Raw genomic sequence first — 24,322 nt, forward strand, 5'->3', positions numbered from 1 at the left:
GCTCTAGCACATCTTGGCTGCGCACTCCCACAGGAACTCACGAGTCGAGTAAAAAAACTGTCTTGCTCTGAGTTATATGAAAACCTAGGAGGGGAAGGTCAACGCAACCAAGACAAGCACAAACTGAAAGTCTCCGCTGTGAAGGACTTTGGCGGATGTGCACGCATGCACGCAACCAAGACAAGCACAAACTGAAAGTCTCCGCTGTGAAGGACTTTGGCGGATGTGCACGCATGCACGCAACCAAGACAAGCACAAACTGAAAGTCTCCGCTGTGAAGGACTTTGGCGGATGTGCACGCATGCACGCAACCAAGACAAGCACAAACTGAAAGTCTCCGCTGTGAAGGACTTTGGCGGATGTGCACGCATGCACGCAACCAAGACAAGCACAAACTGAAAGTCTCCGCTGTGAAGGACTTTGGCGGATGTGCACGCATGCACGCAACCAAGACAAGCACAAACTGAAAGTCTCCGCTGTGAAGGACTTTGGCGGATGTGCACGCATGCACGCAACCAAGACAAGCACAAACTGAAAGTCTCCGCTGTGAAGGACTTTGGCGGATGTGCACGCATGCACGCAACCAAGACAAGCACAAACTGAAAGTCTCCGCTGTGAAGGACTTTGGCGGATGTGCACGCATGACGCTGCGATACTGGCAAGAATATTAGACAATACGGACAAACCAGGGTTCAAGGACGCATAACATCATACCACACAACTGGCGTGGCTCCAAAGATGCAAAGATCAAATGGAGGAGAAGCTAAGCGAACCATCAAAAACCCAACGCCTCAGTACAGCCCTGTACTTCGACTAGGACACTTAAATGGACAATATGCAGCAGTAACAAGTAGCATGTTCACATGATGATCGTTTCGAGGTATAGATTAGAAGAGCTCATCAGGTGTGCACGGATAAACTAGGCACCCTGTAAGAAGACCTTAGGGTCTGTTGGGAATGCCCAAGTAAAATAATAAAATACAAAATAAAATACAATAAACTGGGATGGAGGTTTCAACACACTCGTCCCCTGGAGTTTTCAAATTTAATATTATAAAGTTGAAGGCACATTTAAATAAGAGCTGGCTATAACCCAGTCAAACACAGCATGGCAATAGCATAAGCATGTCGGGAAAGACGTGGCAGCAACCAAGCACACCGATAGATACACAGTCATGTATCACCAGAAAGCATGAACGCAACAACTACATGGCACCCCCAAGGGCCGGCTGGAGAGCGCATTTTATGGTGTGGTGGTTGATGACAAAACAACATAGCATGGGGCTGTACTACAGTTTCACGAAACTTCTAACATTGGATATAACATTGGATATGGACACTACAGTGGTATACATGCATGACGGCAGTATGAATAGCACCAAATCGTTTTAGAAGCACAAATGCATGCTAACGTAAAAGCAATGCACTTCAGTTACAATGAAACGTAGAATGGCTTGACGCAATTGGGCTGCAGAACATCAGACACAATCCACAGTAGGATGAAGTATTTGCGCCTTGCAGGAAACGAGCCTCCAGGGGGGGGGGGGGGGAGGGGGGAGGCTCATTATGTTCACTATTTTAATATTTAATACAGTCTCAATAAATACATGTTGCCTTCCATTCCAAAGCAGTAGTGAAGGCGTAAATCGAAACATTAGAGAGGTTGAATTCACTTGTGCCCATTATTATTGACTTGAAGCGCAACTTCAGGTCAAATGGGTTATGAAAACGTACAATGTTACGTTAACAGTTGTGATAGGGATTCACTCAAACCATTGATTTGGCTGTACAAAAATAGAATCCATAGATGCACCTTTCTCTGGCCGAAGCTGGCCACCCGGCATGGTGTTAAATTGCTCCCAGAAAGACGTATGAACTCCTCACTGATACTTTTCACATTCACGGCTCCCGTTCTTTGGCAGATCAGTGAAATGGCAATGATTGAAATACAATTGTCCACAGGTGAGAGACAACGGGGTAGTCCATCAATGGATTGCCAGAGCCGCTGATTATCTCACACATGCTTTTCACAGCTGCTCAAGCACGGTCACTCTCAGTCATCTCTCAACATCACCTTCCCTCTCAGTCATCTCTCAATATCTCCTATCGTAAATGCTTCCCTCGTAATCAACGTGAGGGCAAGCAGAGAGCTCTGAAGCAGTTTTCTGGAGAGAGAGAGAGAGAGAGAGAGAGAGAGAGAGAGAGAGAGAGAGATGGATGGAGAGAGAGAAGGTATGTCGGAAGTAAGCTGAACATGATGGTGTTTCACCTCCATGGCTTCTTGGGCGCAACAGGGTGACTTGCCTTTCGTGCTGCAACTCCACCACAAGACACACTTGGCTTCTGGTGCCTTACCGAAGGGACACTTCGTTTTTGGTGCCTCACAGAAGGCATTCTTCGCGCTCTCACAGACGTCAGGTTCCGCTTTTGGTGCATCACACTAGATCCACTCGGCCTTGCCTGCCGGCTTGGCAACTTGATGGTTTGCTGATCAGGGCGTGCTGGGGATAGCGGACTGCCTCTTGCCCGGAAATGCCCGAAACAAGGCAGCTGACTCACAAACCCTCTCGTGGTCGGTCTGTGATTGACAAAAGGACGGTTTGCCAGGAAAACATCGTCGCTGCCGTGGCGTTTCGTCGGTCTCTCCATCGAGTACTCTGTGATCTCTTGCGCCGATACCAATATTGGCAGCTGGCTATCGCGGGGAATGCGGGAAACCAGCATACCATTCACTGCAGCTTTCGGACTCATTTGCCGGTCCTTGATAAGACGCTCTATCGTTTCGCCGTGGCGCAAGCCTATGTTTACAACGGATTTGGTGCACTTTCGGGCCTGGAAAGGCTTTGCCACTTGTGAATAAGTTATAGGGTATGACGTAATTGGAGGAGGCGGAGGCGCTGCAGGGCGCGGTGGCAGAGTCATTTGCTGTATGTGTTGTGGCGGCGGAGGTAGAGGTTGTTGCGTCAATGTTGGCCGAGGGGATCGCAACGGATCTGTCTGCGTGGATACAGTGCGCCCTGGTCGAGGGATAGTAGCTTGCGTCCATACCTCCTGGGTTAGTGGGGATTGATCACACGCCTGCGTCTGCACATTGCGTATAGTCATTGGTGCCTTCGTTTGAGTTCCCCCGCTGCGAGTTTCTGGACGATATGCCAGCCGTATCCGTTCCTCAGCATTTTGCTTCGCCTCTTCTTCTAGCTGCCTTATCTGCGTGCAATGTGAAAAATCAACATGAAAAAATGAGCATGAAATCCAGTGCTGAACGACTAGCAAAAAAATGTTCTGGAGAATAGATAGGTTCCACACAAATAGAGCGGTTGTCAGTTGACAAACCCCCCTTTTATTTACAATGTAATTATGCTAGTAAAAATGTAGTTGATCTACGAAAAGTCTTACGTGTACTGCATGCGGATCTGTGTTCTGCCATACAGAGTTTCGAACCGCTAAGCTGACCTTGGCAACTCCGAATGCATAAGTGCACGACCTTCGTAGAGAGCCATACAATTGTACCGCAGTCCATTTACGGAGAACTTCCGTCAGTAGAGCCCTACATACGTAATCAACGTAGACAACTTTCCGTAAGTGGAGCGCAAACTCTCAAATTCACGGGGTTTTTCTCGGTGATTTGTATTAAAAAATTCAAAAAATTCGACGGGTTCGCGTACCGGGCAGGTCAAGAACAAAGAGTCGTACAACTCCCTGGTCAAGAACCACCTTTCCACTTCCGTGAGACGCCACCACCCCATGATCAGGCGTCAGATGCGACTCCGAAACGGTGGGGGAGGATAGATCAGATCCATCAACCAGGGGCCAAAGGCCTCAATCCCATTTGCCACATCCATGTTTTACTCACGCCAGGCCAGGCCACGAGTTCCCAATTAACGGTGGAAAAAATTCTTCCGCTTCCAAGCAGGAATTGAACCTGGCACATCTCGTTTCTCAATCATGGTCTTAGACCAACCCACTGTCCCACTGTGCCGGACTTGTATAGAGTTGATAAACCTTATTTAGCTTGGAATCCCTCTAATACGAACAAATTGTTACAACCAGGACATTTCCTAAGGACCTTTCTAAAAGCAAAGACCCGCAATGACAATTGAAAACAATGGCAATGCAAAAGCAGCCATTACACTGCTGGATCTCCACGATGCAAAAGCTCATGCCACAACTTATCACTAACCCTAACAACTTTTTTCTTCATCTCCTCCGCATGCTCTAAACTTTGCTTTCGCTGCTCTGCCTGCTCGTCTTGAAGAGCGTCGACCTGCTTCTGCAAGTCTGCTTGGCGCTGCGCAAACTTCAACACCAGGTCATTGCTCTGTATGCGCACAAAACAAGAAAATCACGCAGAAGATGTGATCACTGCTAAAATATGTGTTCTTTGGAAACGCCTGTCATGCTGTACTTTTTATTCTGAGATTTTAAGAGAACTGACGTTTGCAGTATGTAGACCCTGTGATCGTTTTGACAGGGAAGTGTTAAGTGTGAATGGCTGCCATGGAGTGTGAGAATACAGTGCTAAGAAAAGAGCATCCCAAAGTCAGTGAAAAAAACCTTGCATAAAGCTAATATTATGGCTAGACAGGATCAAGACAAGGAACAAAGAAGGCAGTGGACTGGTCGGGAATTTTGTAGACTTTCGCAGGCAAGTGTATAACCAGGCAAGTGTAGGCAAGTGTATAACCATTCGAGATCAATCCAAAAGAATTGGAAAGCGTCTGACCTTTAGACGAAAACTGCAGACATTGTATCTGGTTTCTGGACAAATACTGCTCAGTCGCGTAGCCCACATGGCCATATGGGGGCACTCGGGGCTCGTGCACCCCCCCCCCCTTAAAATTTTCGACCTGGGTTCAGCATGCCCATGATAATTATTATGATGAATGACATGCACCAGCCATCCTACACATACACGGTCGCACCCCCACCCCCCCACCCCCAAAGGGGGAGGGATCAGCTACTCCCCTGCTGCCCCTATAGCACTATGATATCTGGCTCTGCACTGTGAGCTTATGCAACACAGAGACTGAGGTAGAGGGATTCTGTAGTAATCTGTATTTAAGTACCTCTTTATCCTTGTTGACGATCAGGGCTAGCTTGTCCTTCACTTCCTTCAACTCTTTCTGGAGCAGGCATCTCTCTTGAACGAGTGCATTCACCCTGTTTTGCTTGGCTCTCAGATCAGACTGGAATTGTTTTTCCAGATCAAGCTGTTGGGAAAGAGTAAACGAATGGGCAAACACACATTGTCCTGATAGATGGAGGAAACGGATGGGGAGAAACACCAATACTTTACTACATAGCTTCTGATACTCACATTGGGTATTTCGTTCCTGCTCTTGCAGTAGTTGAGCACTTTCATGCGGGATAGTGCCTTTGCATTTTTGCACTACGCAGAGCTCACTGACTTGTCAGTTTGAACACCCTGGCCTGGTTCTAATCTGGCTTTGGAAATTTTACTTTTTCATTGCTGTGAGGTTCAGCCTCATTGTCTTTGTACTGTGCTGATGAGTCCACAAAGGACAAAACAGCATGCCGTCCGCAGATTGAGTAGCTTCTGATATATAAGATATGGAACAGCTGACTGGTATTTCCGTTGTGACTAGTGGGGGAATTACTCTACTTTACGGTGCAAACCGATAAAATCCTGAAGTTTGGATTCCCGCGCACTAGAGTGCACATCGGACCTACACGCACGCACGCACGCACACAAGCACGCACGCACGCACACAGCATTAATGTGCACTTCGTCTTCAGGGCTTGTTCACCTACCGTCTCCAAGTCGTGTTGGTCCTGTAGAGATGTCCGATGATCTTTACATTTCTTCTGAGCAGTTTCCAGGTCCATGGTTAGCTGATTGGTAACAAGAGCAAGGAATCAGTGCCAGTCCTTAACTAGAGTTGCAAATGCAGTCGGCGATGGAGTTATGAAACGATAGTAAAAAATGAATTTCCAGTATTATTTAAACTTTGACTAGTCGGAGTACAAAGAAAGTTTGTTGTCCACCACGTCTTGCTGACAGAACCTTTGCCCACAATATGTAGGACAGGTCAACATTTGGTCACCACCTCTAAATCATTATCCAATACCATTCATCTGAGAATTCTTTACAGAACACCACCCAGAGTTGTCTTCAGTAGAACTCAGTATGGATTGTAGATCAGCTTGTTCTGTACAAAGGGGAGAACATACACTCACGGAAAATAGCTGTAGTGATACACTTTTCAATTTGTACTCCAAGACGAAAAGATATAATAATTCACGTAGCTATGCAAAGACGTTACTTCAGTAACGTCTGGCACTAGCCAGGGTCCATACAGCTTTGATTCCGTGTTTGTTTGTTTGTGCCATCGCGGCCCACCGGCATGCCTGGCACTATCCCGTACCGTACCATGAAAGACAGCTGGTCACACTATTCAAATGGGACTGTCAAATGCAAGATAATAACGTGAAGCAACTTGGAAGAATGAGTATGTATGCGAAGTGTATCGGGGGAATGCATGCAGGGCGATATTGCGGGCTCGAATCCCAGGTTATGCCTTTAAAAAAGTAGGAGAGATGAAAAATGTATAACATCCCTATCTTTTTTTGCCAAGGTCATCAAGGTGGTAGATGGTGTCGTATTACCCTTGAATGCAAAGAGAGTTTATTCCCTTTGCCATGCAAAAGAGTCCACACAGCTTTAATTCCGTGTTTGTTTTTGCCGTCCGCATGCCTGGCGCTATTGCGTACCTGTACCGTGTGAATGCAACGGTGTCCGGGGAATGCATGCAGGGCGATAGTGCAGGTTCGAATCCTAGGTTACGTTTTGAAAAAGATATGAGAAATGAAACATTTATAACACCACTATGCCTTTTTTTTCCTAGGTCATCAAAGTGGTAGACGGTGTCGTATAACCCTCGAATGCAAAGAGAAAGCTTAATTCTTTCGCTCAGGGCCCTACGCTATGCTTTTTTGCCTAGCTCATCGTGCATGTTATTCGAAGAGATGGAAACTTTTTGTAATACAATGATGAAGCCGATCAGTTTGTTGTGGTATGGTTGGGCATTGTAGCCATCATGGTCGACCTAAAACACTATAAGACCGCAATAGTTTTATATAACCCAGTAAATTTCTGGAATTTTTTGCCTACCTCATATTAAAACTGATTGAAATTTTTTTGCAATATTATGATGTAGCCAATCAATGGAAAAAAATGTCCATGAGTTCTGATAACATGCACGATGAGCTAGGCAAAAAAACATAGCGCAGGGCGCTGAGCTTCCAAGCTCTCTCGTTAATTTAAATAATATCCTGCCAGTTCACTCTTCTAGTCATAGCCAAAGAAATCCGACTCAATAGCCAAAAGCAGCAACAAGGCTCACGAGGCTCCTGCAGCCCTCGGATGGACTTTTGGACAGCGCATGAAGTAATAGAAATTTTGAAAGCCGGCGGCGCTGATTTTGAATCGCTGTGTGGATTTCTGTGGCCACGACTATAGTTCACCTGCATACAGTCATCATACGTACCTGGGTCACTCTTTCTTCGTATCCCTTCCTGGAAATCTTGTACTGCAAATCGGCCCTGAAGAGTTTTTCGTTCAGCATCTTTGTCTTTTCCTTGCTCTGTATAGAACGTTGAAAGAGAATAACAAAATAATGCCTCGAACCTAGAATATTCTCTGAAGAACATCCCTTTTTCTTCTTTTTACATAACTGACAAAAATGAACTTGTGATCTGAATATCAACACTACAATTGTTTTGTATGTTATCCAAGGATCAGCACACGAAGCACAGAAGCCATATAGTTTCGACTAGGCCTTTCGCACCATTAGTTTTCAAGTCGAATACAATGGTGATTAGCAAGGTAGCAAGCAAGTCCTTATAACCAGCATTTTGGCGGTCAGAACACTGCCAAAATAGCACTAGTGGCGCCAACTACATAATTATTTGGCGGTCAAAGTATAGAGCAAATAGCACTTTGAAAAGTAGCGCCAGTGACGCCAACTACACAGTGAAACAGTGAATATTACTAGTATTAAACAACAGTATCAAACAACAGTATCAAACAACAGTAGTAAACAACAGTGGGGTTCAAGGATCATTTGCTGGACAGTAGGTTGATGAAAGCATAGAGTCTCAATATGTTGACAACCGGATCACAAGTCATATTGAGGCGCTGTGATTGCAAACGTACGGCACTGAGTGATGTGGTGAAGCAGTTATTGACGAGTACAGGCACGGAATACAAAGGGATCACCCGTTCCAGAGAGGGCTGCCCGCACATGCAGCTAGTAAGTCAGAAACAGGTACTACACAGTGGAGAGGAAGAAGTAACTGGCTAGTCAGCTAACACCGCCAACCCATGCCCAGAGACGATCCATTACCAGGACTGCCACTTGTCTTAATTATTCTTGAAACACCCTACTGGTTTTTTCCCACAAACCGACCGAAAATCCATGAAATTCCTTTGATAAAATTAAAAAATATATCCTGTGGCTTCTAAATAGTGCACTGCCAAACTTACGTCCCCTCCCCTCTCCCCAGTCAGGGTTAGAGCCATTCAGGAAATATATTACCCAGTGGTCAACGTTGCTGCTACAGCAGGCTGCCACATCTTCAAACAAACAATGCCATGGCAGTGTTGGTGTATAGCATCAAGAACGCCAACACATACCTCGGAAACCTGTCGTTCATATTCCCGTTTTTCCTTTTCGCCATGGCGTTTGACCACATGAGAAGTGTTCATCACAAAGAGAAATGAACACAAACACATATACACACAGACACACATACACACATACACAAAAATAAATTTTAGCACTCATAGAACACACAGGCACCGATAGTGAATATACCCGAGCACACACGAGCACACACACACACACACACACACACACACACACATACACGTGCGCGCACACACACACACACACACACACACACACACACCAGCACACATCAGCACACACCAGCACACACAAGTACACGCAAGCACATGCAAGCACACACACAAGCACTAACACCCCCTTACTCATGCACAACTATTTGAAGAACGTCAGGAAGATGCGATTTCGGAGAATCGCCCTTGCCAAGGAACATTACAATAATTACTTTGTAACTCGGACAATCTGTAGTTCATATGATCTGTGCATGGTCATTCCAAGTTTGGTGTGATGTCCAAGTCCCCAATAATCATGTACCACCCCGGATGCTGACAGTTGCATGCATTTTCATGGCTGGCTATCGCCCACATCACCTTTTCATTGGCTAGTGCCATGTGATTGTGAATAAGTATTACTAATAAATTCATTACGCGACCATGCTCATAGTTACCTTTTGCAGTAGTAGCTTGGCGGGCTTTGCATCAGAGCAGACGCACAGCCCATTCTCCCTCACAATGCTATGATAGCGATGGCTGAAAGGGCCGTGCAAACAGATACAGGGCACATGTAACGGAAGGGAAACACAGCACAATAACTCTCGGCACCACCGCCATCACACGTATAACAAGAGTCTCCAGATTAGAAAAGGGGGCAACTGAGGTTTTGCCCAGTTTCGAATAAAAATGCATTTGAAAGTTCAATTTCCAAGCAGAGAGATGTAAATACACTCATGCAAACACCAATAACCCTGCGGTCGACGAAGCCTATTGACTGAATGCGTTTGCACGGGGCTTTGGTGGATTACAGTGATGGCATGGTGCGGCTACTCAAATTGGTCAAAAATAACATAGTAAAAAACGAGCGTAACATGGATGCAGCTAATGGGATTTCAGTCTTTGACCACTTTGTGGTGGGTCTGATCTACTCACCTCCCACCATTTTAGGAGCTGCATCTGCGCCTTGATCCTAGAGGGTGGTGGCGTTCCCACGGCGGATGCGGAAAACTGAACCGTGAATTTTAATTTTATTTATTTAACATAGTAAGCCCTTTTTTGGATCTAGAGGCTCACTGATTTATTCAATAATCACACAGCACTGATGTTGGTGATAGCGTAAATAGTTGGTATGAACTAATACACCACCAGCCGTGAGTTCACACATCAGAGCCATTGCAACCCAAGGACCACTGCAATATTTAGTTTCTCCTATCCGACATGACTGTTCCATGCACAACATAGTACATTTCATGCACATTATGCTCACACTTGATAACCACAGTGAGTAAGATGCAGGAATGGGCTTGGCAAACAATGATCAGAGCGAAAATACTTGAAGTACTGGAACATGTGGTTCGAAATTGCTGGTCATCCTGACAACGCTTCCAGAATATGTGACTTCCTTTTTCTCATAGGCACCATTACGTATTGTCGTACACCAAGGCCCTCTGTGACCTGCCACTACCACTCGAATCTCAGAGGCATCGGTAGGTATTTAAGGGTGGTATGGTCAGCCATCTGAAATACAATTTGCTTGTGGGGTTAGGCAGGCTCCTCTGAATAATTTCGAAATTTATAGTCCAGATCTGTGATTTTTTTATTCACAGGGCACCTGGGGCAAAGGTGGTGCGGCCAATACCCTAGTGACCGTAGCGGATCCGACTTCCTGATTATCTACTTACGATTCTGCTAGATACTCGTCATTTTGCTCCTTCAACTCATGAAGATTTACTTTCAAATCATTTATCAGTTCATGCTGCTTTTGTATCTCTTCCTGGGCTGTCGTGAGTTCCTCGGTTTTCTCATCAAGTTCACACTTGAGAGCCGCTGTGCCTTCCGTGAACCTGTCATCGAGTTCGTAATTCCGGCTGTGAAAAGAGGCAAACGCAAAGAGGGACAAAATACTTGGTCACAGTATGCATCAGGGTTGCAAAGGGGTCGTCCGTGATGACAGAAAAATTGGAAATAAATCAGTCCTGGATAAAATTTCTCTTGTCTTATTTTGCCATTGTTTCAGCAAGGCCGGTCAAGACAGCTCGAAGCAGAGTGCTCAAAGCACACACATGCAGAGCAGTATACACATACAACTGAGGCGAAAGATTGTGTAGTTGTAACTCCAAGTTTGACTCATTTCAGCGATCATCAGGCAGCAGCCTTTTTCAATCACCAAATGCCGCTGTCTGATGATAGCTGAAATGCGTGAAACTTGAAGTTCCAACTACTCAGCCTTTCACCTCCGTTGTGTGTATGAACTTGGTTCGTATAATTTGCAGTGGGCCCTAAACACAGAAATCGTGTCTGGTCCACAGGCAGCATCACAAGCTGCTGCGAGGGATGAATACACAATACAGACGAGGATTCTTAGACCTGTTTTCTTCGAAATTTCCAGGCAGTTACTTGAGGAGTGTTATAGTTCTCCATTTCCTGCACATGCGCAGGCTCCGGTCCATTCTATTCAAAATACTTGTGTGGCTGGGAGGTGTTCGACTTTTTCCCCTGGTCCGCAGCCCATACGAACCATTCGTCGTTCTCCTGGCATGATACTTTCTTCATCCGCACTCCAGCACCACTGTTGATGACACATGTGCCAGTGCTTGGTTTGAAACAACCGATTGCACAGCGTAAGAAAAGGAAATTAATACACGGTTCGCGTAGAGACTCTGGTTGACGAAGGTTTTCGCATCCATTAACCACCACCCTCAAGGATCAGGGGCACAGATACAGCTCATAAAGTGGCGGGAGGAGAGCAGATCAGACCCACCAGAGTGCAAAAGGGTCATGAAACATCACAAATAGATCACCGGCAATGCTCTTCACCACCCACCCTATCTTTAGCGAAAGGAAAAAAGAATTGATTTTTCAACAATTGTAGACCACCTCTAACTGAAATTTATTGCTCGCTTGCCAGAAACTACCCATGCGAATGCCATATAGTACAGTGAAAGCTGTCTAAGACGACCGCTCAAGGACCTTTGAAAACCTGGTCTCTGTTACCAGGTGGTCTCCTTATCCATGGTCATTTGACTAGAAATAGCATCCCTTGGTCCTGGTTTTAGTCGTTTTCCAGGACAGGTGGTCGCCTTATCCAAGTGGTCGCCTTGACAGGCTTTACTGTGTCCATAATCCCGGAATCCCAGGGATTGTATTACCGGTACACCCAGGGTATCCAAATGCAGCACCTAAAATCCAGCAACAATAGGCTCTATAAGTAGCACTACACACTTGATAACCCACCTTACGGCTTCACTCTCAGCATCCTTGACAGAATCCAGTTCTTTGCGCAGGCGAATGATATGCAACCGTAGTTCTCTGTAAGTAGAAATGCGTACCATAACTGGCTATGTTGGTAGATTACGGATGCGGAGAGGCGACGACAGAAGGCGACAACAGAAGGAAATTCTAAATTGCCACCTCTATTTGAGCCTTTTATCCAAAAAGGAGGCTTATATCATTTTGTTTACACAGTAGGTACTATGAAATTTTATCTTTTAAAAGTTAAGATGCTCTATTCACTTTGCTACAGTTGTTAATTTCTCACTTTTGAAGGCCACTATATTAGTCCCCTTGTGACATTGGCGTTCTCCAGTACAATATTTCTTCCTGACGAGAGTTGTACGAAAACTAGTTCGAAGTGCTTTTCCTTTTTCTCGTCCACCAGTTTCTTCCTTATTGTAGTCACATGTTCCTCTTTGTCCATCACCTCACATCCTTCCGGATACAGGTACAATAGAGGTGTTCTGAAAATTTAATGTTGATTCAGTTGGTCTTGAAAATGATGAGTCATCTCCACCATTACACTGCGCTCTTTAGCCGACTAGACCCTCCTGCACACAACCATCACCATTGCGAGGACACTTCCGTAGACGATATTGATAAACTCCTTCTGGCAGCTGTTTCGCTAATACATAGCTCATCAGTGAAGGTAGATGTTGAATGATTAAAACTATAGACCAAACTGCTATGATATAGGGGGTTTCCACATACAAAACTGGCATAGCCGAGGTGATAACGCGGGAAAAGGAAAGTGTGAAGTACTGTTGACGCGCATTGGACATGCATGCAGCGTCGGAAATTCGGCGCGGAAAATCAATCACTATTCAATGCAGAAATAACGTGCCAGAATCAGAGTACTATGTAGCTAGTGAGAGTCTGTGTACTAGTATTGCAGTTGTCCGAGCGCCATGAAGGCCTGCGAACGCACCTCACGACCCGCCGACGTCGACAGCCACAGCAGCCCCTGGGGCATGACACTGTACTGCTCGCCCGTCGCGCCAAGACGCTTGGCATAAAATAGCAGTTTGGTCTATATTTTTAATCATTCAACATCTACCTTCACTGATGAGCTATGTATTAGCGAAACAGCTGTCTGAAGGAGTTTATCAATATAGTCGGCTAAAGAGCGCAGTGTAATGGTGGCGATGACTCAACATTATCTTCAATGGCCGAGAGCTCTGTCGCACCCTGTAATCAGTTGGTCTTGTTATCGACGCATCGCCACTGTCTAGATAATATCTAATTTTGAACATTTTTGGCTGACAACACCATGACATTGTTCTAATCCAGCGGATAAATGCGCAAAAAAGAGTCAGTCAAAATTCTTCAGCCAACGCAGATTTACAGGTGTTGCAATAAGGCTGTGTTTACATGAGGCGTTTCAACCCGGGTTGAGTTCGACCCGGGTCAGATTTCAACTCGCCATGTGCACAAAATGAATGGCGCGTTTACATGACGCATTGCGCTTGACCCGGGTTGAAATTTCGCCCCGGGTTGATTTCAACCCTCCCCCCCCCCAAGGGGAGGGTTGAAATCAACCCGGGTCAAGAAAATCGTACAAACGTACTTCCGTGCGTATCTCGCGCCAGGTTTGAACAGCACTGCGGATGCAAATTTCGCGCGAACGGATTCACGTGACCATACAGGACTGCAGAAGTGGACTTTTGGCGGCAAATCAGTATTTGACCCGGGTCAACTGTCTTCATGTAAACGCTCACCTCTTTTGTCTATCGTATAGACTTTCAACTCGGGCTGCACTCGACCCGGGTTAAAATTTCTCATGTAAACACAGCCTAAGTGTATGTACATTCACATCTCCTTATTATGGCAAACTCAACTTTCAAATACATTGAAACCTGACTAAGGAGACCACTAAAGGGACGAGAAAATGTGGTCGCCTTGGCCAGGTGGTCTTCTTATCCAGGTTCAGTGGGTCACATGACCATATCCACGTATAACACATGTGATATATCAATGTGATCAGCGTATCACACTGCACACACCTATGCTACTAGTCTAGCATGATTCATGTGCCTGGGGTCCTCAGACGTGTCAAGTGTAGTGCATGTACCATGTACATGTACATGGACTCTTCCTGCACTGATTACAAGCCCGCGGAGGGGGGGGGGGCACTATTCAAAAGAGAGCTTTATTTTTGTGTTGGCTTTCAGAGACTATTCGAGACAGGGCATTATTCAAGAGAGGGCTCTAATCGTGCGACTACGGTATGTGTGTTGATATGTCATCCTCCACATAACTCGCTACATATATGCGCATATGCACTGCTACATTTTTTAAAGACATATTTCTGTTTTCTTAGAGGCTATGGATGGATGATTTTGCGGGTCAGGTTGTTGCGACCTACCCCTGCACACCATATGCCAGTGTGTTGCAATAGAAAGGGAGTTCATGACCTAAACTGCATTGATGTTTGCACAGAAGGTTCAGAATGTGTCTGAGCTGATGGGGGGGGGGGGACTCAGGTGATCCACGAATCTTAGACGTCGCTTCAATTTGGCAGTTCGAGAGAAGAGTTCTGCTCAATGATGAATACTTCGACTTTTTCACATAATTATGATCACGTTACCTGTTCTCTTCCGTAAAGTCCTTCAGCTGCTTGTTCCTTCTCTCAGCCAGGGCGTCTGCCTTCTTAGCCTTTGAATTCACCACTATGGCCAGTTAGAAAGTGGTACACACTCACAAACACACACACACACAGACATACACGCACACACACACACACGAAGCACATGAAGAGTCTTATACAAATGCTTTGGGCCCCAAGCTGCAGAGATTGCTCAATGTCATTGACTAAGCTCTGAACATGGCAGACTCAGCGGAGGATGTGGCCAACAGTCCTCAGCGCTTGTTAAGCACCTCCATGAGCGACACTGACTCACGTTGATATCTGGTGTTCACAAGGTGTTTGTCGCGCTGGAAACGGAACGTCTCTGTAAGTTTGAATCCCTGGTGATGTTTGTGCCTGGAGAGCACTATGTAAGTGGTGCTCTTCAGGCACAGTCTTCCTCAGCCTACTCAGGCTCAACTGATGACGGGGGAATTCTCCGAAACACTGTGTGTTGAGCAGGGAGTGGTGCTTTCTTCCAGATTTGCCGAGTGGACGGTTCGGTGGACTTCTCTTGTGTGCTCTGGATGGCAGTCGTGAGTCAGTGAAGTGAGAATTCAAGTCGGCTGGAAAACCGCGAGCTCCCATGTAGGGAGCAACACACAATAGAGGGTGATGTTTATACATCATATCTCCCTTTGTCATAATGGCCTTATTCATGCCCCAAAGCTGCCCTTCGTGAAGATTCTGCTTAGTTAGGGCAATGTCGCTGGGGCCGGTGGCAAAAAAAAAGACCACGCCTGGGATAACTATGATTTCCTGTAAAGCACATTACGACACATATGACAGTAGTCATCAGGTTAGAGGCAAGACTCACTACCTCCACAGGTTTTGCTTTCATGCTAGGCTGGGTATTGATCTGGAGTGAACGCATTTCGGTCTAAAGTTTGAATTCGATTTAAGTCCTCAGACTCACGCCTGACCATTATTTCTTACCCTTTATTTCTTTCTCCTGGGCTTCAAAGGCTTCGCGCGAAGCCTTGCCTTTCAAGAGAATGTTCAGCACCTCTTTGATTGTTTTGGACCGTACCTACGCAGGGGCATAAAGAACATAGCGTGGTAAATATCATTGACCGAAGTGGGAAAACTGCCCATGTCCAATGATATTGATCGTTACAGACATCGACTCTCCGTAAACAGGTGATCAGTTGAGAGTGGGGGGAGCTAGATTAAATTTTTTTACTTCAGAGTATTCAAAATCATGACTCACAAGATCCTCAGACATCTTGATTTTCTTAGTTGTGACCTCAGTGGTGCTGGACTTGGATGAAAGTCTCGTCTCCAATGTTCTCAGAAAGGACCAGATTTTTCGGAGTTCCTCTCTGCATTCCTCAGCAGAGAGACCAGTTTCACCCTCGTGCAACCTGACTTCGACATGAAGTGGTTCAGATCTACTCCAGGACAATGAGCAGAGAGGTGACAATACAGAAAACGAACAACATGGCGTTAGTACAGTATTTCACTAGCTGTGACCTTTAGCATTGTCCACTTTGTCCAATGCACAAAATATTCAAGACACAAAATTCAAGTGTCCCCAGCAATACAGACTTTGAAACTTTCAGATGATAGAATCATGTTTTATACTTCACTGAACTTTTCTACTTCAAGAAGTATTTTTTTCGATTTTCTAGATTTTTTATATTTATTACAATGAACTTTTCGATTATAAAATGGCACTGTAGTTATTTTAGTGATCCAAGAAAATGTGGGAACAGCTACAGTAGAGCAAGGTTGGCACATTCGCGTTACCACCGGCTTACAATTGTGCTGAGTAACACAGCAAGGTAACTGCCTGGGAATCTAGCATCGTGTGGACACATGCATGCCGTAATGTCACGTATTAACGCCAGGCCTATTTCTGTAGGAGCCGATGTTAGTGCTAGGCTTCTGTTCAGGTCAGGTTTCTATTCGGACCAGGTATTTCTATGGACATGCATGTCAACACTAAAACCATGCTTAACCCTTTATGTACCGCGCCCATCTCGAACCGTAAAAATATTTACGGTTCGGCGCGCCGCACTTGGACGCGCCGTTCGGCGGCGTCCTTTCAAAAGTGCGTTCGCAAATGCAGCGCTCTGCGATATATTTTGCCAATTTCGATCGTGTTTTCGTTCCGTCACGCTGCTGCTAATAGAGATATAGCCTTCTCCAGCTAATGTCGACGTCCTCTAGTCGTGGTAGACACCTGGAGAGAGCTGCAGCAGCGATATCTCCACAGGATCTGAATCGAAACTTCCAATTTTCATCGCTGAAGCCATCACAGCTTTCGCTCTCCAAGTAGCATCGAGAGGGAGGGCAGCGATGGCATAAAATCACCAAGGCAGGCGGAGGTCATCCCCTAGTAACTATTTCTTGTCTTCTCAATCACCAATCCTCGCTCGACGTGAGTAGATCAGCAAAAACTACATATGGCCCAGTATCTGCGGAAATGGACCTTAGGGTGATTTTTCACAAAATGACTTTTTTCTGCTGTTGTCATCTATAGGTATCTAGTGATCACATGGCAAAGTATTAGACCGAACAAAGCAATATTGATGACCCAGAAGCTTCTCAAACAAGCATAGGTACATATCAGGAAATACAACAATTTATCACAGTGTTTTCCACATCGGAATACTATGTGTTACAGTGAAATAAATAAAAAATAGACAGTGTAATAAATCATCCATCCAGTTTTTGTTGTAAAGCAACTCTTGGGCAACCTCTCGCATAGAGCATGGCTGGCCTTGATCCTCATCACTGCATACCAATGAAAACTGTTTGAACGCCATCCCAAGTCTGCTGAAAATCCACAGAAGTGCAGAACAGGAGGGAGGGTGGCTACAACTACACCTGGATTCCCAGTCTGTGCATCCCACAGGGAATACAACACAGGCACCACATTCTAACACCCCACACTTCATCTCATAGTCATACACGATTTAGAGGTAGTCCATCACTGCTGCACCTCTGTGAAATTTGAGCTCTGTGGGAACTGGCTGCATGCGCGTCATTGCGCCATGATTCAAGCACTGAGCGCAGAGAGTTCGTAGCTCATCAATCAATGTTCAGCTCTTGCCCCGTCCAAGGGGTTTGGTGTTCACCACGGAGTCCAGTGTGGGAGCCTGGGAAAATTCAGATCATGTCACTAGCGGCAGCGCTCTTTCGTCCTGACTCGAGTTGATCCAGGGCGTTTCAGTTCATCTACCTCTGTTGACGTCGCCTCACTAGTTTCTCCTCGTTGAGTATTTCTCCTGAGCGGAGCTGTACTAAATTCAGAAGGGCCCTACAAGGATTTTCAGATGTCAGAAAGTACTTTTGCCAGCAGAGAGCTCCTTTGGCGGAGCGCCTATATCAAGTTGAAATTCTCGTCGCTAAATAGGAATTGCGCGTCGACAAAAACATCTTCTGAAAACTGTCGTCGTTCTCTATCCGGCTTGACGATTCCTGCCTAGGAAATCCAATGACTACTGGCGGAGCCGGACGGCATCTACCTGGCCATCGTGAGCGAACTCTCCTGCTACTGGGACGATAAAAAGCATTCATTGTTGCGATGAACAAATTTTTTGTTTGAATGTGCAGAGCGCGAAGCAACAGTTTTTGCCGTTGCAGAAAATGACTTATTCTGAAAAAAAGATTTTCACCCGAAGGTCGATTCTCGCTGATACTGGGCCATATTTCAAATCTGAAATAATTGCAATAATTTGAATATTTGACGCAATTGTTTGCGTCTGGTATTTAGACGATACATCCGTTTTCCGCCCCTTCTGTTGCTGTTCATGCATGCAACTAGTGCCTGTGGTGTCCTTCTGTCACTGTGCGTCCCAATGGCCGTCCCTGATACGTCTATACTTTATTTCAAATGTAGCGATCTCAATTGTCAGAATTACGCACAATTGGCTCATAATTGGGTATTCCGTGTATGCCCTCTACTTATAGCTGCATGCTGGATTACAGTATGTTGACAAATGGACCCATTCATTACTATAGATTCAGAAAAACATAACTTGCACATACAAAATGCGTCTAGATTTTATCCTATAGGTCCATCATTGACGAGGAGTACCCTACGCATACATTAGATGCGCGGTACATAAAGGGTTAAGTGCCGAGCGGGGATCTTGAAAATCGGGCTTGTATTCAGGATAGGCTTCTATAATGGGCACGCTTTAACATAACCAGAGTTGCTTGTTGGTGGCGAGACAGATGCATGACCCCGTATGATTTGTTTATGCGGGCAATATGCGACCTGTTCATATTGTTATTATTATTTAATATAAGACACTACGATATACGCAAGTAGCTTACTCTTCCTCCAAGTTGCGCTCTTGGGTATACTCCAGGGTCCTTGATGTGTGATTATGCTCAACTCGCAGATTCTCAAACTTGAAGCTCAGGTCTCCCCAGCTATGAAACAAGATACGCATCGAGAAAAAAGCACGTCACATTCCCTGGCAAACATTCTGCCACGACCATTATGAGCAAACTTTCTGAACAGAATGTGGATCATTATAAAATCAATGGATAACATTTGTGGCTACAAACAGTCACACCGACTTTCCACTTGTATACAGTACCGTCGGGCGCCGAAGAACGACTAGGCTAGAAAGTCATCAAGCACAGCATACCAATGTATACACGGTGACCCAACTGTGCATAGACTGTAATACATGTAAATAAGAACGGACTGGGCTAGGAGGCTGATCACCCCAGTTCTTCGGCGACCGACAGTACCGTTGTACCACATGTTACACAATTCATCTTGTTGTGCTGCCGGTCATTTGATGCTAGGTCACATCACAAGCATGCAGTTATGCCTTCCTATATTTGCGTCCTATATTTGCGAAAATCATTGTGAACTCAGATGTAGAGCCACAGGAATGCCATGTAGTCCTCAATGGAGATCTAGTAGAACATTCACTAGCCGGAAGCAAAATATTCCCCTTGGACCTCCGACATATCACATATTTAACTCGCATACTGAGCCAATAAACAGAATTATCGTGTTACAATCGTGGATAGTTGCTTCATTACTCGTTTCCATGTGATTTCTTCTATTTTAATTATATCACATACCGTATTATCTCTAATGTAAGCACAGTCTCCAATAATAGCACGTCTCCAATAATAGAACACCTTGGGGCGGCATTCAAAAAATAAAGTGCTCAGTCTCCATTATAAGCACACTGTGTAAATTCACTATCTGTACCGGCAAAAAAAACCCTGAAATGTGTGTGTCATACATGAATTTGGCATGGCAACATGCCTCTGAAATGGGGTTGAAATAATAATGGAACAGTCTCCAATAAAGGAACGTCTCCATTAATAGCAGGTACATTGAAAAAATAAAGGACCGTGCTTATATTAGAGATAATACGGTATCTATAGAATGAAGTTGAATACCGCCAACCATGCATCGACGAGGCACCAGGCGCGAACTGATGGTGGTGGTGGTGAGAAGAAGAGCTCTGTGCCAGAACTTTGCAGCTTAGAGAGCGTGTGTGGGCAGGCGTGTGTTTACCGCCATATTGCCAGGTGTGTCTTTACCACCATATTTATCAACCACATATCTATATGAAGTTGATTGTTTCAACTAGGAACACACGCTTCTTGCCGAACTTGACAGTGTTTAGGGGAATTCACCCCTCATCAGTTGAGCTTCAGTAGGCTGAGGCTGGGTATTAAGCAGGGAGTGGTGCTTTCTTGCAGGTTTGCCGAGTGGAAGGTGCGACGTGCTCCTCGTGTGCTCCGGATGGCAGTCGTGAGTCAGTCAAGTGTCAAGTTCGGCAAGAGGCGTGTGTTCCTAGTTGGAACAATCAACTTCATGACTATTACCGCCGAAGTCGCAACTTCTAAGTTTGTATTGTTGTCCCTCACGCGGACGTGCGACTAGTTGTTGGAGGTGACAGCGTTGCGAATAGCTATACTGGCTCTCAACGTCTGTTTAGCACAGCTTCATGAGCGACTCTGACTCACGCTGCTACCTGGAGCTTCACGAGGTGTTTGTCGCGCTGGAAACAAAGCGTCTCTGTAAGTTTGTATCCCTGGTGATGGTTTGGCCTGGAGAGCAGTATGAAAGTGGTGCTTTTCAGGCACAATCTTCCTCAGCCTACTCAAGCTCAACTGATGAGGGGTGAGTTCCCCGAAACACTGTGTATTGAGCAGGGAGTGGTGCTTTCTTGCAGGTTTGCCAAGTGGAAGGTGCGACGTGCTCCTCGTGTGCTCCGGATGGCAGTCGTGAGTCAGTCAAGTGTCAAGTTCGGCAAGAAGCGTGTGTTCCTAGTTGGAAAAATCAACTTCATGACTATTAACGCCGAAGTCGCAACTTCTAAGTTCGTATTGTTGTCCCTCACGCCGACGTGCGACTAATTGTTGGAGGTGATAGCGTTGCGAATAGCTATACTGGCTCTCAACGTCTGTTTTAGCACAACTCCATGAGCGACTCTGACTCACGCTGCTACCTGGAGCTTCACGAGGTGTTTGTCGTGCTGGAAACAAAACGTCTCTGTAAGTTTGTATCCCTGGTGATGGTTTGGCCTGGAGAGCAGTATAAAAGTGGTGCTTTTCAGGCACAATCTTCCTCAGCCTACTCAAGCTCAACTGATGAGGGATGAATTCCCCGAAACACTGTGTATTGAGCAGGGAGTGGTGCTTTCTTGCAGGTTTGCCAAGTGGAAGGTGCGACGTGCTCCTCGTGTGTTCCAGATGGCAGTCGTGAGTCAGTCAAGTGTCAAGTTCGGCAAGAAGCGTGTGTTCCTAGTTGGAACAATCAACTTCATGACTATTACCGCCGAAGTCGCAACTTCTAAGTTTGTATTGTTGTCCCTCACGCGGACGTGCGACTAGTTGTTGGAGGTGACAGCGTTGCGAATAGCTATACTGGCTCTCAACGTCTGTTTAGCACAACTCCATGAGCGACTCTGACTCACGCTGCTACCAGGAGCTTCACGAGGTGTTTGTCGCGCTGGAAACAAAGCGTCTCTGTAAGTTTGTATCCCTGGTGATGGTTTGGCCTGGAGAGCAGTATATAAGTGGTGCTTTTCAGGCACAATCTTCCTCAGCCTACTCAAGCTCAACTGATGAGGGGTGAATTCCCCGAAACACTGTGTATTGAGCAGGGAGTGGTGCTTTCTTGCAGGTTTGCCGAGTGGAAGGTGCGACGTGCTCCTCGTGTGTTCCAGATGGCAGTCGTGAGTCAGTCAAGTGTCAAGTTCGGCAAGAAGCGTGTGTTCCTAGTTGGAACAATCAACTTCATGACTATTACCGCCGAAGTCGCAACTTCTAAGCACATATCTAAAGTAAAGAAAAAAAGGAACTACAAGGAACTACAAATTACAATATAATGTCCGAACATCTAAGTCAGAATGAATTGAAGAGGGAAAAACCATAGGTGATCAAAAATACTTTAAAATATTCTATCTATCAGGGAGATATCATGAAGGGAAATAAAAATATACTAAAATCTTACCCCTGGTGTCTGTTTAGACCCCAAAACATGGAATGAGGGTTTTAAGCATTCTGAAATAAGTCTTCGTGATGTAGTAATTGAGCGTGTGCAGAAATTGCTTACAACCCCTTTCTATTCACTCTGATGAGGGAATCAGAAATGGGACACCCCTTCTCTAAGAACACGTTGTAGAGGGAAGCACAGTAGTTCGAGAAGTAGTAGTACAAAAGGACTCATCAGATCTACAACTGGCTTCATCTCTTCATGTGCTCATAAGCACAGTATACATGGTTTTCACTTCCTTAGTATTGACTCCCATTGATTATCGCTATACCTAAGCAGTCATGTATTCCTGCATATTTCACTCCTTAGGGCTATATTGACTGCTTATATTTGACTGATTATGGGTTGCGCAGTTGAACGGTGCCTAGTGCAGCATTGTCACTGCATGAGTAGGTGGTGGTGCAACGGTTGTGCAATCATAAAACCGGGATTCATGAGGTTATCGTTCTGGAATTACAGACTGTTCGTCGTGATAAATCTAATATTGACTTCGTACTTGGTCAGTATAAGAAATAGAACCTCGTATTGATACTTCCGCTTCACCTCGGTCTTTTACTCGGCCTTTATTTCCTATATTTATTTTAATATTGACTTCGTACTCAGTCAATATTAGATACGTATACATGTAATGTGCATTACCTATCTTTCAGAGACTGTATCCTCTCATCTTTTTCCTTTATCACAGCCTCCATCCTCTCAATCATGTCTTGCTCCGACTTGAACTGGTCGACAAACTCTTTCAGCTGCTTGTCCTTTTCCACCAGCTCCTTAGAAGCAGCCTGTGTTTATGAGAGTTACGTGCAGTGCATGTGTGTGTGTGTGTGCACGTGTGTTTGTGTGTGTGTGTGTGTACATGGTGTGTGTGTGTGTGTGTGTGATGGTGTGTGTGCGTGTGGTGTGTGTGTGTGCGTATGTGTGTGCGTGTGCGCGTGTGTACATGGTGTGTGTCCATGGTGCGTGTATTTCCATAGTGTGTGTGCGTGTGTGTGTTTATGTGATGCACATGGAAGTACGAGTACGAACAGAGACACATACGTAGAAGAAGACGTTAACATCCCAATGGGTACAGATCATAGGTGTTGTATAACTATTCCAGCACAAGAAAAGTTCGTTTTTCCGTACCTTATGCACTCGTCAACCACACATGGCTATTGCATGTGCACATGTGCCAAATAGCAGAGCTATGTTGCAAATCAATCGGCTACTTACGCAGGACAATCATAAGCATTCACGTTGGCTCACCTTACACTTTTCACAGCATGGACTGCGGGGTCTAAACGGCGGTGGATAGGAAGGCGGCTGGCGCGTCACTTTCTGCGCAACCTCCTCAGCGAACTTGCGTTCGCTCCACTCGTGTCTAGGCGAGGGTCTTGGAAGGCACGGAAGGCACGCGGAGTCTTGCCCTCGAGGCATCCTGTAGCACACTCAAGCCAACAGTCTTTTGGTGTGCTCTCAACGTTTCCTGTCGCTACCTACTCCTGGCAGGTATCGTCCTGGCGCGGCAACTCCGACGAGTCGCCCGGCTCGGCTCAGTCCGTCACTTGCAGCGTGAACAGACTCAGTGACAAGCATACATCGCCATTATTGCATGCATGGTTCTTGATCCACCGCACAACTCTTCTGAACAGGATGCTTGTCAAACTGACGGAAAGGCCGGCCGGCGGGAAGCAAAACGAGCAGATAATGCGCATAAAAGCTGGAACGCCGACTGAGGCTTGTCCAAACTATTATTATTAGTACCCCAGTCTACTAGTACAATTACAACATACTTCATTACTTGGTCTGCGCTCACTTTTCAGTAGCCTGGGTTAGGCACAACTGACAACTCTCCGCAAGTCAGCTGCCAGTAACGAGCATGACGGTGCGTTGGAAGGCGAGCACTATCAGCCATTACGTGAAGTAATATCACATCATCGGCCCTCTCTAGAACTAAGTTACAAAAGTAATAGTTACTTGCAGCAGATTGTTCAAGCTACCAAAATAGAAGCGTGCAATACACGATAGCGGAGCCGATTTGAGTTGTACTGCGGCCTTGTCTCAAGTGACCTGGGAACAGCTTGATGACACAGTACAA

At 45.7% G+C, this 24,322-nt stretch overlaps 1 protein-coding gene across 1 annotated transcript; it reads right to left on the reverse strand.

Annotated features, from left to right (window-relative positions):
• Positions 1-1,570: 1,570 nt before the first annotated feature.
• On the reverse strand, positions 1,571-23,955 carry LOC135824273 (calponin homology domain-containing protein DDB_G0272472-like). The gene is made up of 15 exons (XM_065337005.1): positions 23,491-23,955; positions 22,888-23,027; positions 19,047-19,145; positions 15,970-16,150; positions 15,696-15,789; positions 14,721-14,802; positions 12,095-12,169; positions 10,543-10,728; positions 9,316-9,397; positions 8,657-8,689; positions 7,509-7,604; positions 5,773-5,853; positions 5,067-5,210; positions 4,181-4,318; positions 1,571-3,207 (listed from the first exon to the last, which is right to left on the reverse strand). The coding sequence occupies exons 1-15, from the start codon at positions 23,659-23,661 to the stop codon at positions 2,266-2,268; spliced, it is 2,544 nt and encodes an 847-aa protein (XP_065193077.1). The 5' UTR covers positions 23,662-23,955; the 3' UTR covers positions 1,571-2,265.
• Between the last annotated feature and the right edge of the window lie 367 nt (positions 23,956-24,322).

The sequence above is a fragment of the Sycon ciliatum genome, chromosome 9 (genome assembly GCF_964019385.1).
Source record: "Sycon ciliatum chromosome 9, ocSycCili1.1, whole genome shotgun sequence".
In the NCBI taxonomy this organism is placed as follows: domain Eukaryota; kingdom Metazoa; phylum Porifera; class Calcarea; order Leucosolenida; family Sycettidae; genus Sycon; species Sycon ciliatum.

Coding starts and splice junctions, on each gene's coding strand:
- LOC135824273 (XM_065337005.1), bottom strand. CDS start 23,661: ATGCCTCGAGGGCAAGACTCCGCGTGCCTTCCGTGCCTTCCAAGACCC. Junction 19,146..22,887: donor ATACAGTCTCTGAAAGATAG/GTAATGCACATT, acceptor CTTGTTTCATAG/CTGGGGAGACCTGAGCTTCA. Junction 7,605..8,656: donor ATGAACGACAGGTTTCCGAG/GTATGTGTTGGC, acceptor CGTTCTATACAG/AGCAAGGAAAAGACAAAGAT.